Source organism: Dendrobates tinctorius, unplaced genomic scaffold (genome assembly GCF_039654945.1).
Source record: "Dendrobates tinctorius isolate UK_male_01 unplaced genomic scaffold, ASM3965494v1 ptg000447l, whole genome shotgun sequence".
NCBI lineage: Eukaryota > Metazoa > Chordata > Amphibia > Anura > Dendrobatidae > Dendrobates > Dendrobates tinctorius.
In genome coordinates this window covers 152,664-170,935 of record NW_027362109.1, presented here as the reverse complement: position 1 = coordinate 170,935, position 18,272 = coordinate 152,664, and the positions used below count along the sequence as shown (strand labels likewise).

General features: G+C 41.5%; 1 protein-coding gene and 1 long non-coding RNA gene across 2 annotated transcripts; both read left to right on the top strand.

The window, feature by feature from the left end:
- Window positions 1-11,426: 11,426 nt before the first annotated feature.
- On the top strand, window positions 11,427-12,475 carry LOC141077397 (microtubule-associated serine/threonine-protein kinase 3-like). Its single transcript, XM_073564303.1, has 4 exons — window positions 11,427-11,583; window positions 11,744-11,845; window positions 12,083-12,202; window positions 12,351-12,475. Exons 1-4 carry the CDS (start codon window positions 11,508-11,510, stop codon window positions 12,473-12,475), a joined length of 423 nt encoding a protein of 140 aa, XP_073420404.1. The 5' UTR covers window positions 11,427-11,507.
- Window positions 12,476-13,002: 527 nt separating this feature from the next.
- LOC141077396 (uncharacterized) lies at window positions 13,003-18,055 on the top strand. The gene is made up of 3 exons (XR_012227553.1): window positions 13,003-13,085; window positions 17,799-17,876; window positions 17,976-18,055. It is a non-coding gene; the product is annotated as an uncharacterized lncRNA (long non-coding RNA).
- The last annotated feature ends 217 nt before the right edge of the window (window positions 18,056-18,272 follow it).

Genomic DNA, 18,272 nt, shown 5'->3' with positions numbered 1-18,272 from the left:
ACTGCAACTCGAGGGCCACTGCCTTGTGATTGCTCCCCAGGCTGAAAAGTGCCAGCCAGCCCCTGTCTGTGTTACATTTGTGGTGCCCCTGAGGGCTCAGTTGCCACAGAGGTACTGCACCTCCTCCTGAGGTGCGGTACCCCACCATCCAGGTAAGTTGGAGGCTCCTGACCATGCTCCAACACTTGCATCCCACACAACACGGTAGTTCGGCAAAGCCACATTGCGGCTCCCTGCTTGGAGTGTAGCAGAGCACCTTTAGTGGCTCCCTGCTTGGAACACGAAACGTGCTGGGAGGCTGGTGGAGTTAGAATACATAAAAGAGTGGGAAGGTTTAGGATTTTGGGCAGTCAGAGAGTGAGTATGTCAGGAGTGAGGATCCTGAGAGAGGGATGGAGGAAGGAGGTGCTGCAGCAGATCTCAGTGACCTGGGTCTGCTGGCACGGGAAAGGAAAGAAAGAGAAAGACATTGAACAGAAACCTGATCTTCCATGGGAAGGAAAGACTAGTACGGAACGTAGGAGTAAAAGGGAAAAGGGGACGTGGGTTAGAAGAGAACCCTGCCTAGAAGTTCTAAGCGCAAGGACGGGGCCTGGTCCCCGAGGTTGTATGGATACTAAGGTGTTGTGAGTTCATTTTCCGGTCCACCAGTTGTGAGTTCTCCTTCCAGGCTCCCTCTGGTGGTAACTGGAGGCAGTGATGCTGATTTAATCAGTAGAGATCTGCCACCTGATAATGAGGATGACGATTTGACCTCAGGAATCTCAGGCGGGATTTAAGACAGCCGACGCCCTATTCTGGTGCTGTTGATTCCTTCTGGCTTTTCAGGTCCTGGTTTTCAGCTCTGTTCCAGTCATTTCAAGCTAAATTTTTCTGCTAATGTTCACACTCGATTTTGTTGGTATATTCAGTTTTTTTTGTGTGGTCAGCCTGCCCCGGCTGGGGCTGTGCTGAATTTCCACTCTTATTTATCTGTATTTGCAAATTTGCTTTTTGTTCCTTATTAGATTGGCCTCTTTTTGCTCTGTCTCAGAATATTTCCGAGTGTTGATATAGTGGGAGAAGTCTAGTGACTTCAGGGTTAATTTTGCTATCAGACGTGTTGGACATTATTTTTGTAGGGTTTTTGGCAGATTGCAGACAGTGTCTTTCCTTTCCAATCCTTTCTAGTTAGTTTGGGCCCCATCATTTGCTCAGCCTATTTTCCTGCCTGTGTTTGTGCTTTCATCTTGTTTCACCGTCAATACATGTGAGGGGGCTGTCTTTCCTTTGGGGTCTGCTCTGGGGCAGTTAGTTTATCCCTTTTCTTGCTTTAGGCTTATTTAGTCCTCCGGCTGTGACGAAGCATCTAGGACCATCGCAGGTACGCTCCACGGCTGCTGCTAGTTGTGTGGTTAGGATCAGGGATCTGCAATCTGCATAGTTACCAACCTCTCTGGTTTTCTGTGACTTAGCTTGTTTAGTCTTTTTCTCCTCGGTGACCCATTCATAACAGAGTCACCAGAAATACCGCAGATTCTAGGGTACTCAAAAGCAGGAAAAAGTTGTTGAAAAGAAAAAAAGTGTCAGAATTTTTTTTTTTTCCTTTTTTTTTTTTCTTTCTGGGGCCGTAGGAGGATTTTTTTTTTCCTAATGGAGATTAAGCAATTGTCTGATCGTGTGGAGCAACTTGCTGCTGAAGTACAGGGAATTTCCTCCTACCTCACTCAGTCACATGCTGCTGAACCTAAGATCTCTACTCCAGATGTGTTTTCTGGGGATCGGTCTAAATTTCTCAATTTTAAGAATAATTGTAAATTATTTCTTGCCTTGAAGCCTAGCTCATCGGGGAGCTCTGTGCAGCAGGTTAAAATTGTCATCTCCTTGTTGCACGGTGATCCCCAGGATTGGGCTTTTTCTCGGACACCTGAAAATCCTGTTTTGACTAATGTGGATGCATTTTTTCAGGCCTTGGTATTGTTGTATTATGAACCTAATGCTGTTGATCTAGCTGAGAGAACCCTGTTGGCATTAAACCAGGGTCAGAATTCTGCAGAGTTATACTGTCAACAATTCCGAAAATGGGAGGTCCTTACTACATGGAATGATAGTGCATTGGCAGCTCTTTTTTGGAAGGGTTTATCAGAGACCGTAAAAGATGTTATGGTGGGATTTCTTGTTCCCTCTGGTCTGGATGATTCTATGTCATTAGCCATTCAAGTTGATCGGCGTTTACATGAACGTAAGACTACGCGGGAGGCGATGCCACCTTTTGAACAAACGTCTGAACCTATGCATTGTGATGGGGTTTTGTCTAGGGCGCAATGTCAGGAGTTTAGAAGGCGTAATAAGCTGTGTTATTTCTGTGGAGACGCCTCTCATACTATTTCTGTCTGCCCTAAACGAGAGAAATGTTTTGCACACACATTTGCTGTGGGCAGTGTACAACCTAAGTTCCATTTGGCAATTACTTTGATCTGCTCCTTATCCACGTTTTCTACTAAGGCTTTCGTGGATTCAAGAGCAGCGTTGAATCTGATGGATTTGGACTTTGCTAAACATTGTGGTTTTTCCATGATGCCTCTGCAGATGCCTATTCCTTTGAGGGGTATTGATGCTACTCCTTTGGCGGAGAATAAACCTCAGTGTTGGACCCAGGTGATAATGCGAGTTGCCCCAGACCACCAAGAAAATTGTAAATTTTTGGTGCTGCATAATTTGCATGATACTATTGTTCTGGGTTTTCTCTGGTTGCAAACTCATAATCCAGTTTTGGATTGGAAGTCTGGGTCTGTGGTGAGTTGGGGTTGTCAGTGTGTTCTTAGGGATGCTCCTGTTTTCTCCACCTCTCCTCAGTCTCAAGATATTCCTGATTATCTAGCCGATTTTTCTGATGTATTTAGTGAGAGTAAGTCTGCGTCTTTGCCTCCTCATAGGAGTTATGACTGTGCAATTGAGTTGATGCTTGGGTGTAAATTTCCCAAGGGTCGGCTATTCAACTTATCAGTACCCGAGCATGATGCTATGCCGTCCTATATTAAGGAGTCGTTGGAGAAGGGTCATATTAGACCATCCTCGTCACCTTTAGGTGCTGTTTTTTTTGTGGCAAAGAAAGATGGTTCATTAAGACCGTGTATTGATTATCGTTCCCTTAACAAGATGACGGTTAAATATCAGTACCTGTTACCTCTGATGTCTGATTTATTCTCCAGAGTTAAGAGTGCCTGCTGGTTTACTAAGCTTGACCTCATTCGCATCAAGCACGGGGATGAATGGAAGACGGCGTTTAATACTCCGGAGGGACATTTTGAGTACCTGGTGATGCCTTTTGGGCTCACTAATGCCCCTTCTGTCTTCCAGTCCTTTATGAATGATATTTTCCATGACTTTGTGGATAAGTTTTTGATCATCTATCTGGATGATATTGTGATCATTTCTAGTGATTGGGATTCTCATGTGGAACACGGACTGTGTTCCGGATTTTGAGGGAGAATTCCCTGTTTGTTAAGGGATCGAAATGCCTCTTTGGTGTACAGAGGATTTCATTTTTGGGATTTATCTTGTCTCCATCGACTATTGAAATGGACCCGGCCAAGGTACAGGCCATTTATGATTGGGTTCAGCCTACTTCTTTGAAGGCCCCCCAGAAGTTTTTGGGTTTTGCCAATTTCTATCGTAAATTTATTGGTAATTTTTCTGGTATTGTTAAACCACTGACTGATCTGACCAAGAAGGGTGCTGATGTGCTGAATTGGTCTCCTGAGGCTGTCTCAGCATTTCAGGAGCTTAAGCGGAGATTTACTTCAACTTCAGTTTTACGGCAACCTGATGTCTCACTTCCATTTCAGGTGGAGGTAGATGCTTCTGAGATTGGTGCAGGAGCTGTTTTGTCCCAAAAAGACCATGTGACTTCTAAGATGAATCCCTGTGCCTTCTTTTCTCGAAAGTTCTCCCCATCTGAACGCAACTATGATGTGGGGAATCGGGAATTGTTGGCCATGAAATGGGCATTTGAGGAGTGGAGACATTGATTGGAGTGAGCTAAACATCAAGTTGTGGTCCTCACCGAACACAAAAATTTGATTTATCTAGAGTCGGCCAAATGCTTGAATCCTAGACAGGCTAGATGGGCCTTGTTTTTCACGCGTTTTAATTTTCTGGTCTCTTTTCTTCCGGGCACTAAGAATGTTAAGGCAGACGCCCTTTCTAGGAGTTTCTTTGCCGATTTTCTTAATGTGACCGAGCCAACACACTCTGTACCGCTACATCTGGGTACCCGCTTCTACACTGCCTGCGCCTCTCCTCTACCCGTACATCCACACTGCCCTGGGACTACAGCTCCACCTGTGGGAAGCTTCACCATTTTGGCTGCAACACACCACCAGCCCCAGAGGATCTGCATGTAGCGTCGGCTTAACATCTCACTTGTCGAACACCACAGGTGGCGTCACGAACTATTCATTCAATCAATTACATTTCACGATTTCAATTCCCCCATTACTTGGGCGCCCAGGGCCACGGACCGGGTCACCGCCGCTGTGACACATCCCACTGACACCGACCCGGTACCGAGTACCCCACAGCCCTGGGAGGGCGACCCACATTGTGCAGGGATGAGTTATGGATTGAAAAAGTGATCATGCTGTTTTGGGCCAAATGGAAAATGAAAGGAAAAATGAATGACTGCGATTATTGAGAACGTCTTTGGTGAGAATCTGCACAGTACACACATATATGGTCTGCAGTGCACTTGTGTAAAACTGATAGTACCATTTTATGGACACTGTATGGTGGTGATATCAGTAATAGTACATTGGTTTTAGCTAATGATCCGTATGGCGGTATTATCACTACTGTATATGCTGGTAATATTTTGATCTGCTCTGGTGCTATTTGTTTGGTAGGCTAAGTTCCCGTGAAGTGTAGTTGGTGAGTTTTTGATGTCGCAGATTTTCTGCTGCATTTTCCACCTATTTTTGTATCTTTTTGACTGTGATTTTTGGTTAATTTAGTATGTTATGTGTTGAATAAATCTGCTTTAATTTTGATACTTCCTGGTACTCGGCTTTAACAAAGGTTTACTGAAAGATTCATGTGTGGATTTTATGCATTTTGCGTTTTTTACCTATGTATTTTCCTCATCTAATGCAATTCTATAGATAAAATCTGCATATAAATCTCAGCGTAATCACAAGAAAAATGTATCCTGTATTATTATTATGAAATCTGGTTCTTCGCTCCATGCCTGAGTTTGAAACTGATGCTCAGCCTATGGTATTGCCACAATAATTATTGCTAGGCAACTTCCTTTTATAGTGAGATGTCCCTTTAAGATTCCATCACCAGATTCCATTATGACATCACTGATGACAAGTTAACATTCCACCCCAAGATTCCATTATGACATCATAATGCTCCGCCACTACTTAACCAAGTGCTTACTGCCCAGGGGTCATTATTGTCAGTGATTGGCTGCAAAGCTGGTGATATACTGACTGCGCTTGGATTTGTTTGAAATGTCTGACATTTCTTCAGATAAAATTAAGGAGTTGGCACTACTCCAGGGGATTCTTACCACCTATGCCCCTGACTATGTGCTACCAATACCCGATGGCATCCTCAGCTTCACTTACCGGCTGGTTATGAAGCTAGTGAGAGACTGCCTGACCAAACACCAACAAGGTCGTATAAGCTCAGAATATCTTGAGCATTTACAGATGAACATCAGGACATCAGTACAACAGGTAACAGACAATCTGGGCAGAGCATATAAAACAACAATGGATAATATTCATAAAATACAAGCTGGGGAGGGGGGCGGTGATAGCGTGAGCCTGCGTGCTCTACAATGCCAGGGCTGAATTTTACTCCCAGTCCACCCTGGTCACAATATGAAGAAAAAGTAAATGTTTACACATGTAAAGAATATTTAGCATCCAAAACCTGGTTAAAATAATTTTTTGGGGGAAAGACGGATATAAAAGCCTCATAAGAAGAGCAAAGCCATGGTTTTCCCTCTTTCCTTGATTCTGGTTCTGATGCTCAACCCATAATGTTGCCACTTTAATTGTTACTAGAATGTTGCTAGGCAACTTCCCTTTATGGTGAGATGCCCCTTTAACCCCTTCACCACCTTATGATTTTCCATTTTATGTGCTTTCGTTTTTTTGCTCCTCTTCTTCTCAGAGCCAGAACATTTTTTACCATCAATATAGCTTATGAGGTCTTGTTTATTGCAGGCCGAGTTGTTGTTTTAAATGACACCATAGATTACATATATTGTACTTGAAAACGGGGAAAAAATTTCAAGTGCTGTGAAATTGCAAAACAGTGCAATTCCACAAATTTTTTTAATTTAAAATGTTTACTAAATGCTAAAACTGACCTGGTAATATGATTCTACAGACAGTACGCGAATGCAGATACCAAACATGTATAGGTTCTTTTTTTAATTAAGTGGTGGGAAAAACATCTGAACGCCGGCCATGAGTCGGTGTTCCTAAAAGAAGATCAATGGACAGGCACACTGGTCTTCTGCAGACCCCTGGCTTTTATGATAACCCATCGCAACCCCAGAATCATGTGACAAGGGCGCTGATGAGCGAGACTTGTGACATGGTTTCGGTCAGCACGTCTGATATGCAGTTGTCAGTGATTGACAGCAGCATATAAGTGGTTGACAGCCAAAATCCATCTGCATCTATTTGCAGGACATGACAGCTGATCACATCAGCTGTCATGTACGGGTAGAGATGCGGGCTCTGGTGCTGCCTAAAAAAGACAGGGACACAACCATGGATGTAACTATACTTTCAAAGTTGTAACTGGGTAAGATTCCATCCTGGGATTCCATGATGACATCACTGATGACATGTTAACATTCCACCACAAGATTCCATTATGACATCATAATGCACCACCACTACCTATCCAAGTGCTTACTGCCCAGGTGTCATTGTTGTCAGTGATTGGCTATGAAGCTGGTGATATACTGACTGCACTTGGATTTTTTTTAAATGTCTGGAATTTCTTCAGATAAACTTGAGGAGTTGGAACTACTCCAGGGGATTCTTGCCATCTATGCCCCTGCCCATGTGCTACCACTACCCGATGGCGTCCTCAGCTTCACTTACCGGCTGGTTGTGAAGCTAGTAAGAGACTGCCTGACCAAACACCAACAAGGTCTTATAAGCTCAGAATATCTTGAGCATTTACAGATGAACATCAGGACATTAGTACAACAGGTAACAGACAATCTGGGCAAAGCATGTAACAATAATAATGAATGATATTCACAGCACATGAAACAATAATGAATAATATTTATAAAATACAAGTTTATTTACATGAAATATGTAGTTTGGCCAAGAGCAATATAATTTATAGCTTATAAGAAATATCCATATATGTATTAATTGTAGCTGTAGATTGCACTAGTAAAATGGTGACATAAATAGCGTCCTATATTCTCTACTTTCTCTCATGATTTTCCTTTTTTGTTTATTTCCATTTTTATAGGCTGAAGAAAGATCCCAATGTGGAGATTTGGCCTTCTTTAAACAATTGGCCCAACATTTCCTGTATGTACTAGAGTTTATTGCCCGCCCACTGAAGCATTTGGTAAGAATCCGTCATCTTCTATATCTCATGTCGTTTTATCTTCACAATCTTCCTTCTTGTAAATGTTGCAGTTCTGGTAATCGATATTATTGGAGAACTGTTGTATATACAAGTCCCTTATATATTAATGTGTATTTTCTGGGCGGAGCAGCCGTGTATATTCCCCGCAATTATGTAAATCCAGGTTTAGTCCATTCTGTCTTTTGTGTACTGTAATTTAGTATTTGTGAGTTGTTATATTAATTGCACATATTATATCCATCAGGAAACACCGGCCGGTGACTCCAAAGAGGGGCAACACCGAAATATCGCTGACCCCAATACCAGTGAGCCAGGGCTAAAAAGTGATCTGATTGAAGGTAAGCTGATCATCTCGCATTCCTACAAACATTAATATTATGGAGACACCAGAGAATATATAAATTTACTCTTCATCCTCTGTATGAGGCCGGTGACGGCTCCTGAACCTCCTATAGACTGTAATAGAGAGGGCTCATGCAATTCTGAAAACCCCTCCGGTTCTCTCTTCTGGGATCTTCTCAGCCCCAAAATGCACAGAGGACCTCACAGGGTCCTCATCCAAGTCACTGTCAGATCCCGAACAATCACACATTTATGGCAGAGTATATCTATCTATGGATGTGCCATAAGTATATACAGTATGTGCAGAATATCCATATAACTAGTATTATACCATTTATTTGTCTTTCCTTCCTTATATCGATGTGTTATATATTAAGTTCTGATATCGTCTAATACATGATGTCTCATTATTTTATCATTATATTAGAGACAACTGAGCCGGCAACTGCTGATGGTGGAATATCTGAGACACCAGAGATCCCCGAATCTGCCAGTGTAAGTATCAGAGAAAACATCTGTATATCATCAGATAACGGGGTATGAATTACACATCACATGTTACACCCCATAGTACAGTGGGTTAACTCTATTCTTAATGTAGATTGGACCTATTATTATTATTCCTGTCTCCTCTGTGTGATGTCCCTTACCATCCCCTCCAGTACAATGATACATGTGTATGGAGGATATCCCTATAATATAATAGTGTCTGGGGAGCGTCCTGCTGGTATCATGTCCTCTACATCTGCTGCAGTGTAATCAGCGGGGACATAATGTAGAGAAGTTCCTGCATCTGCAGCTTTTATCTTCCTGCAACTTTTATGTCTCATTGTCATTTCTTATTCTTCTAGGCCGTGATCAGATCATTGACCCCTATGAGAAAACCAAGTAAGAGCGACTATACCCAGATCAAAGAGATCAGCAGTGGAGGTTTTGGGTGAGCGTTATGTATAATCTACATTTTTCCCAAACTCCTTATGATGGTGCCTCAGTCTATATGTCCTGCCTTAGGGAAATTCCTGTATATGAGTCCACATCTAAATGTTACTGTATTCCAAGATGTGTAACATTTTTATTTTTTCATCCCATAGAGCTTTGTAAGGACTTGTTTTTGGTGTGTCGAGCTGTTGTTATCGGTACCACTTTGCACTAGATCTAATCTACATCTAGTCATCTACTCCACATCTATTTGTCCCGATTCAGCTCAGTTATGATGTGATATGTATGAAAACCTCCCATAAGGACTCATACTCACTTGCGAGAGACTCGCACTATTCTGGTGCCAGTGTCACATGGAAACCTGGCACAGCCGCCGGCACTGGGACTGGAGTGTGCGGCTACATGTATCTCTATGCAGCCGCACGCTCTGTTCCCAGTGCCAGTGGCAGTGCCGGGTTTTCATGTGAGAGACTAGCACGAGAATCATGCGAGTCTCTCGTAAGTGAGTATGAGCCCTAAGTGATCATTTATGCTGAGTAATTTTGTGTATTTCCAGACATTGGTTTCTAGTGACGGCCATACATCTAGTATTAACTATTAGTGATGAGCGAGTATACTTGTTACTCGTGATTTCTGAGCATGCTCGGGTGTTCTCTGAGTATTTTGGCATGCTCGGAGATTTAGTTTGTGTCGCCGTAGCTGCATGATTTGCGGCTCCTAGACAGCCTGAATACATGTGGGGATTTCCTAACAAACAGGCATTCCTCCTCACGCGTATTCAGACTGTCTAGCAGTCGCAAATCATGCAGCTGCGGTGACACAAACTAAATCTCCGAGCATGCCAAAATACTCAGAGAACACCCGAGCATGCTCAGAAAACTCGAATAACGAGCATACTCGCTCATCACTATTAATCACTATTAACTATTAGGACAGAAGATCATTTGACATATTGACAGACTGTTAGTAAGAATTCTGTATAAATTATGGATTTTTCTCCTCTACAGGGCCGTCCACTTAGTGCGTCATAAAGACACAAACAAGGTATTCGCCATGAAGAAACAAGCAAGGAGTAACCTGGAGGATCCAGAGAATCTTAAAATGGCCTATCAGGAAAGGGACATCGCAATATTCGCTGATTGTCCCTTTGTTGTCTCCACATTTTGTTCCTTCCCAACTAAACGACATCTGTGTATGGTCATGGACTTTGAAGCAGGTAAGACATATCCATTGTATCTCTATCCAGCCCATATCTGCTTAAACATATAAAGCTACCAATGTATTTATATTTCATTATTCTACATGCTCATAAGAACAGTTTAGGAGGGTTACATCTTTCTGACAGATAATAATTTTCATTGCTTCTAATTGCATTTTTTTCTGATGTTGGGGCAACAAAAACACTGCAATTCCATCTGAGTTTATTTGTTTTTTTATTATTTATTTTGAATGGAGAAAAAGTGATGTTTATATAAAATTTTCTTTCCCCAAATATTTTTGTTATTTTATTTTTTAGTCTCCATAAGGGACCTGAACTTGCGATTATATAATCGTAATTACTATGTACTGCAATATGGGCATTGCAGAATATGGTGAAAATCTTGGTCCACTATGAAGCCAAGCTACACACTGACCTTCACAGAAGTACCATAGTGGCAAGGATAGTAGTCTTCCGCAGACACTCAGCAGCCATAGCAAACACTGACATGGAATGGGGGCGATGAGTGCTTAGAGCAGCTCACCTCCAGGTCACCTGCTGTAAATGCCGCTGTCAGAGATTGACAGTGCAATGTAAGAGTTTACCAGCAGGGGGCAGATCTCAGCTCTCTTTTTGTATAGGATTACTCTGCAGTATACAGTATACGCTCTACATCACACAGTGTATCTCTATGATTGACTCCCTGCCCCAATGTCTCAGCTTATTTCTCATTCACACTCATCATGTGTAATTTACATTATAACAAACCCTCACCTGTCATATTTGCTTTCTGCTCTAGGAGGAGACTGTGGCAGTCTCTTAAAGTTATATGGTCATTTATCCCTCGCCTGGGCCCGCAGGTACCTTGCAGAAACGGTTGTTGCTGTGGAATATCTGCACAGCTATGGTGTGGTTCACCGAGACCTGAAGCCTGGAAAGTAAGTGAGCGCTGCAGTATAATAAAGGGAGAGACAGTTATAGTTTGGTATACAGTCTATGGGTTATTACTTAGGGCTGACAATATCTTTTCTTTTACAGCCTCATGATATCATCAACTGGACATATCAAAGTCACCGATTTTGGGATTTCAAAACTCGGACTCATGAGACCAACATCAGACATTTACAAGGCTCAAACTGAAGACATCACCAGAGAGTTTCCTGATGATGGGGTTAGCTATACATAAAAAACTTATTCTTTACAGATCTGATCTATTTCTGCTTCTCGAATATTTTCTCACATAGAAAACTTTTCCACTGATATTATTTGTCACAGTAATTTTCATTGATCATCTTCTTATTGTTCTGTTGGTTTTCAGAAGATTGGCACCTTGCATTATATAGCCCCAGAAGTCATCTTAGGGGAGCGCTACGGAAGGCCTATTGACTGGTGGTCACTAGGGATCATCATGTATAAATTTCTTACTGGCGATGTGCCATTTAAAGGAAGATACAAAAGTATTATTTTTAACAGTATCACCACAGGTAAGTAAAATATTCTGAATGCTGTGTGATGCCACAGTAATTTGGTTCAGTTGTTATGTTCATTCTTTGGTTTAGTTACTTGTTGCTTTTGATGAGTTTTTTTAAATGATAGTAAATGTAGAGACTTTCTTTTCTGTAATATTTACTTTTTACATAACAGATAACATCACTTTGAAATTTAAAAAGCATGCTCTTCATCCCAAAGCTCAAAGCATCATTACTCAGCTACTCATAAAAGATCCAACACATAGACTCGGGACAGGTAATATATATAGTAGTATTAATAATGACTTATAGCTCCTCTGTGACCTGACAAATAGATCATTTCCATGAGGATAAACACTGAGGTCTCTGCGTTATCTTCTTGTCCATTCCCCATTCTTCATGCCATGAGTTACAGTATATTTTGGATCTGCTATATCTTCAGTTTAGATTAACTTAAAATGTACAGTCTTCCTAACATTGTCTGGATCACTTTTTTCTTGTCTTCCGTTTCCAGGAGGAGCAAATGAAATCAAGAGTCATCCATTCCTGAGTGAGTTAGACTTTGAGAACCTTCAAAATATGCCAACGTTAAGGCCAGATATTACGTCAGAGGAGGACACCCGCTACTTTCCCAGTAAGTAGAATGAGACGTCATCTGGTTAAAGTTGCCATTTGTCTTGTCTTTTATTTTATGTGACAATATGTTCGCATCATTATTAGTAATAACATGGTGACTGTCTGTGATTATATTAATAATCTTTGATAATACTTGTACTTTGTAGCTGGCATTAAGAGACCCAAACATATGGATTCAGATGAGGATGACACAAGTGAGGAGGTCAGTGATTGGCCAGAAAGTCTAAACTATGTATCATCTTCTCAAAGGCTTTCTAAGGTAAGTATATGATCAGTAAATCCACAACACTATAACTAAAATAGTATGAAAATACTATATATATATAATTAATTTTACTCTGTGTATTTTAGCTATATGACCCCAATACCATGATGATGAGAGATGAAGATCATGAGCCATCTCCAGATTGCTCTCTAGAGACCAGCACAAAACACTCAGACGTGTGAGTAGATTATTACAGGGTATAGGACTGACATATCTTCAGAATACCAAATACAAGACGCATATGACACAATACTAAATCCAGAACTCACCGCCCCCATGATTGATCATCACTGTAATGTCTGGCTTGTGATAACGCTGGTGATAACAGTTGATCATTATGACCAGCATTTCATTTCAATTTCATTAAAGCCCTTTATTACTAGTTATTCTTCATTCTTGCTGACAGAAGGCAGTCCTGTGCAAGGTATACCCTTCATTTTGGTCAAGTGTCCTAATTGCCCATAAAAAAGGAGTCTTTTTATTTTTCATTGCTTTCACTTGTAATTTATTTTTTTTCTACTAAACAGGCAGAAAGAATCTTCTCCAACTGGAAATGATGGTGATAATCAGTGCTTCACTACTGAAAACAACAAGTCACCCTCTCCCATATTGCCAGGTATGTGCAGGTCTATAGGACATCTTGTTGTCGCCACTGATCATAAGGTGTAATGTAAATGTTACATGAGGGCTCAGAAAATCACTGCTTTTTTGTGCCTTTAAAATAATCAACAATCCAACACTAGTGTTGAGCATTCCGATACCGCAAGTATCGGGTATCGGCCGATACTTGCTGTATCGGAATTCCGATACCGACTTCCGATATTTTTTCAATATCGGAATTCGGCATCGGAATCGGAAGTTCAAAGTTGATTGACAGACTGACGTCATCATGATGCGCGGTGTGTGCGCATCATGATGCGCCGTCATTTCGGGCCTTCCGGGGGTCTCTGCCGGCCTGCCGGGGGGCTGTGCCGGCCTGCCGGGGGGCTGTGTGGACTGCCCGGGGTCTGTACCGGCCTGCCGGGGGGCTGTGCCGGCCTGCCGGTGGTCTGTGCACCCTGTGGGGGTCTGTACCGGCCTGCCGGGGGGCTGTGCCGGCCTGCCGGTGGTCTGTGCACCCTGTGGGGGTCTGTACGGGCCTGCCGGGGGGCTGTGCCGGCCTGCCGGGGGGCTGTGCTGATGTCCGGGGGTCTGTGCAAGCATCGTCCGATGGGACTACAAGTCCCATCGGGCGATGCCTGCTACCATGACAGTGATTGACACATTAGCCAATGATGGGACAGTAGTAGTCCCATCATCCGGCTAATGTGTTAAATGTTAAAAAAAAAAAAAAAAAAAAATACTACATACATACTACATGCATGCTACATACATACTACATGCTACATACATACTACATATATACTACATACATACTACATACATGCTACATACATACTACATGCATGCTACATACATACTACATGCTACATACATACTACATATATACTACATGCATGCTACATACATACTACATGCTACATACATACTACATATATACTACATGCATGCTACATACTACATGCTACATACATACTACATATATACTACATGCATGCTACATACATACTACATGCATGCTACATACATACTACATGCTACATACATACCACATACATACTACATATATACTACATGCATGCTACATACATACTGCATGCTACATGCATGCTACATACATACTACATACATACTACATGCTACATACATACCACATATATGCTACATACATACAATACATTCATACAATACATACATAGACATACAGTACATATAACATAGAGTAACATACTTACCAATACTTGTCACATTGTTCCCCGAAGCCATTGTCTTTTCCGGAATAAATATTAACATAACAAACCACAAAAATACTCACCCACGATCCGAAGCAGTCCACGAGTGTGTCCCACGACGATCTTGGGTAGAGAACTGCAGCATCAGATGATGCTGCCGTTCTCTACGGGCTGCAGGAATCCAATGACGGAAGGTAGGTATCCTTCCGCACTGTATTCCTCCGCCACTTAAAAAAAAAAAAGTCCCAAGTCTCACTTTATGCCATTGCTGCGTGGGAATTTCCCACACAGCAATGGCATAAAGTGAGACTAGGGACTTTTTTTTTTTTAAGTGGCGGAGGAATACAGTGCGGAAGGATACCTACCTTCCGTCATTGGATTCCTGCAGCCCGTAGAGAACGGCAGCAACAGCTGATGCTGCAGTTCTCTACCCAAGATCGTCGTGGGACACACTCGTGGACTGCTTCGGATCGTGGGTGAGTATTTTTGTGGTTTGTTATGTTAATATTTATTCCGGAAAAGACAATGGCTTCGGGGAACAATGTGACAAGTATTGGTAAGTATGTTACTCTATGTTATATGTACTGTATGTCTATGTATGTATTGTATGAATGTATTGTATGTATGTAGTATATATGTGGTATGTATGTAGCATGTAGTATGTATGTAGTATGTATGTAGCATGCATGTAGCATGCAGTATGTATGTAGCATGCATGTAGTATATATGTAGTATGTATGTGGTATGTATGTAGCATGTAGTATGTATGTAGCATGCATGTAGTATGTATGTAGCATGCATGTAGTATATATGTAGTATGTATGTAGCATGTAGTATGTAGCATGCATGTAGTATATATGTAGTATGTATGTAGCATGTAGTATGTATGTAGCATGCATGTAGTATATATGTAGTATGTATGTAGCATGTAGTATGTATGTAGCATGCATGTAGTATATATGTAGTATGTATGTGGTATGTATGTAGCATGTAGTATGTATGTAGCATGCATGTAGTATGTATGCAGCATGCATGTAGTATATATGTAGTATGTATGTAGCATGTAGTATGTAGCATGCATGTAGTATATATGTAGTATGTATGTAGCATGTAGTATGTATGTAGCATGCATGTAGTATATATGTAGTATGTATGTAGCATGTAGTATGTATGTAACATGCATGTAGTATGTATGTAGCATGCATGTAGTATGTATATGGTATGTATGTAGCATGTAGTATGTATGTAGCATGCATGTAGTATATATGTGTTATGTATGTGGTATGTATGTAGCATGCATGTAGCATGCATGTAGTATGTATGTAGTATGTATGTAGTATGTATGTAGTATATATGTAGTATGTATGTAGCATGTAGTATGTATGTAGTATGTATGTAGCATGCATGTAGCATGCAGTATGTATGTAGCATGCATGTAGTATATATGTAGTATGTATGTAGCATGTAGTATGTAGCATGCATGTAGTATATATGTAGTATGTAGCATGTAGTATGTATGTAGTATGTATGTAGCATGCATGTAGTATATATGTGTTATGTATGTAGCATGTAGCATGCATGTAGTATGTATGTAGTATATATGTGGTATGTATGTAGCATGCAGTATGTATGTAGTATATATGTAGTATGTATGTTGCATGTAGTATTTATGTAGTATGAATGTAGCATGTATGTAGTATGTAGTATGAATGTAGCATGTATGTAGTATGCATGTTGTATGTATGTAGCATGTAATTTTTTTTTTTTTTTTTTACATTTAACACATTAGCCGGATGATGGGACTACTACTGTCCCATCATTGGCTAATGTGTCAATCACTGTCATGGTAGCAGGCATCGCCCGATGGGACTTGTAGTCCCATCGGACGATGCCTGCACAGACCCCCGGAGCCTGCACAGACCACCGGCAGGCCGGCACAGCCCCCCGGCAGGCCGGCACAGCCCCCCGGCAGGCCGGCACAGCCCCCCGGAGCCTGCACAGCCCCCCGGCAGGCCGGCACAGCCCCCCGGCAGGCCGGCACAGCCCCCCGGAGCCTGCACAGACCACCGGCAGGCCGGCACAGACCACCGGAGCCTGCACAGACCCCCTGGCAGGCCGGCACAGCCCCCCGAAAGGCCCGTACAGACCCCAGAGAGGCTGTACAAGGGCAGGAAAGGGTTTTTCTTATTCCGATACCGGAAGTCCCATAGACTTGAATGGGACTTCCGGTATCGGAATCGGCGATACCGATACTTTTTTTAAAGATCGGCCGATACCATCCGATACGATACTTTGAAGTATCGGACGGTATCGCTCAACTCTATCCAACACTTTACTGTATAAAATTCTCACTCTTATGTGCTGCGCATTAAAAGGTATAAGGGGCCATACAGTCTGGTGCCTGATACTGATCACGAATGCTCTGCCCATGGTTCAGTCAGGCCCCAAACTAACCCTATATATACCCTTAATGTGCCACAGATGTTTCAACCACTTAACTCCCGAAGCTTTTTTCCGATTTTGCATTTTCGTTTTTCTTTCCCCTTCTTTCCAGAGCCATAAGTTTTTTTAATTTTTAGGTCAATATTGCCGTGTGAGGGCTTATTTTTTGTGGGACGAGTTGTACTCTTGAACAATACCTTTGGTTTTACCATGTCGTGTAACAGAAAACAGGAAAAAAAATTCAAAGTGCAGTAAAATTGCAAAATAAATGCAATCCTACACTTAATTTTTGATTGGCTTTTTTGCTAGGTTCACTAAATGCTAAAACTGAATTGTTATTTTGATTCTCCAGGTCATTACGAGATCATAGACACCAAACATGTCTAGGTTCTTTTTTACCTAAGTGGTGAAGAAAAATTCCAAACTTTGCAAAAAAAAAAAATTGCTCCCTTTTCTGAGACCCGTAGCGTCTCCACTTTTTGGGATCTCTGGTTGGGCGAGGATTTATTTTTTGCACGCCGAGCTGACGTTTTTAATGATAACACTTTTATGCAGATACGTTCTTTTGATCGCCTGTTATTTCATGCTAATGCAATATCGCGGCGACCAAAAAAACTTAATTATGGCGTTTCGATTTGTTTTCTCGCTCAGCCGTTTGGCGATAGGGTTAATCCTTTTTTTTATTGATAGATCGGGTGATTCTGTACACAGCAATACCAAATATGTGTAGGTTTGATTTTTTTTATTGTTTAATTTTGAATGAGGCGAAAGAGGGGGGGATTTAAACTTTTGTTTTTTTATATTTTTTAAAAACATTTTTTTTATTTTTGCATTGCTCCATGGGAGGCTAGAAACTGCCATAAATCAATGGCCTCTGCTACATAGAGGAGATGCATAGATCCCCTCTATGTAGCAGAATTATAGGTGTGCTATGAACGCCGACCACAGGGTTGCGCTCATAGCAATCCGGCATCAGCAACCATAAAGATATGACTCTAATCTTATAGGAGTTTTTCATTGACTTGTTTTTCTTAATTTTTTGTATGATTTTCCAGTTGATACGAAAAATACATCTGCACTAAAACTGGAAGAGCAAAAACCAGAAATAGTAGTAAAGACAGAACCTAGCAGAGGTAAGTGTGACAATAAGGTCTATGTGGTCTGATGTCAGCGACTGAGAATAATTCACAAGGAGGATATATTATATGTTACTTTTTTACATGAATTTCCAGTTGAGACAATAAATACATCTGCATTAAACCTGGGAGAAGATCAAGACCCAAAAATAGTCCCAGAGACAGAACCGAGCAGAGGTAAGTGTGACAATAAGGTCTTTGTTGTCTGATGTCGGCGACAGAATAATTCACGAGCAGGATATATTATGTGTCAATGGAGGGATTTTCACATCTACGACTGACAATGATCATTGACTTGTTTTTCTTACTTTTTTATATGAATTTCAAGATGAGACAAAAAATACCTCTGCATTAAACCTGGGAGAAGATCAAGACCCAGAAATAGTCCCAGAG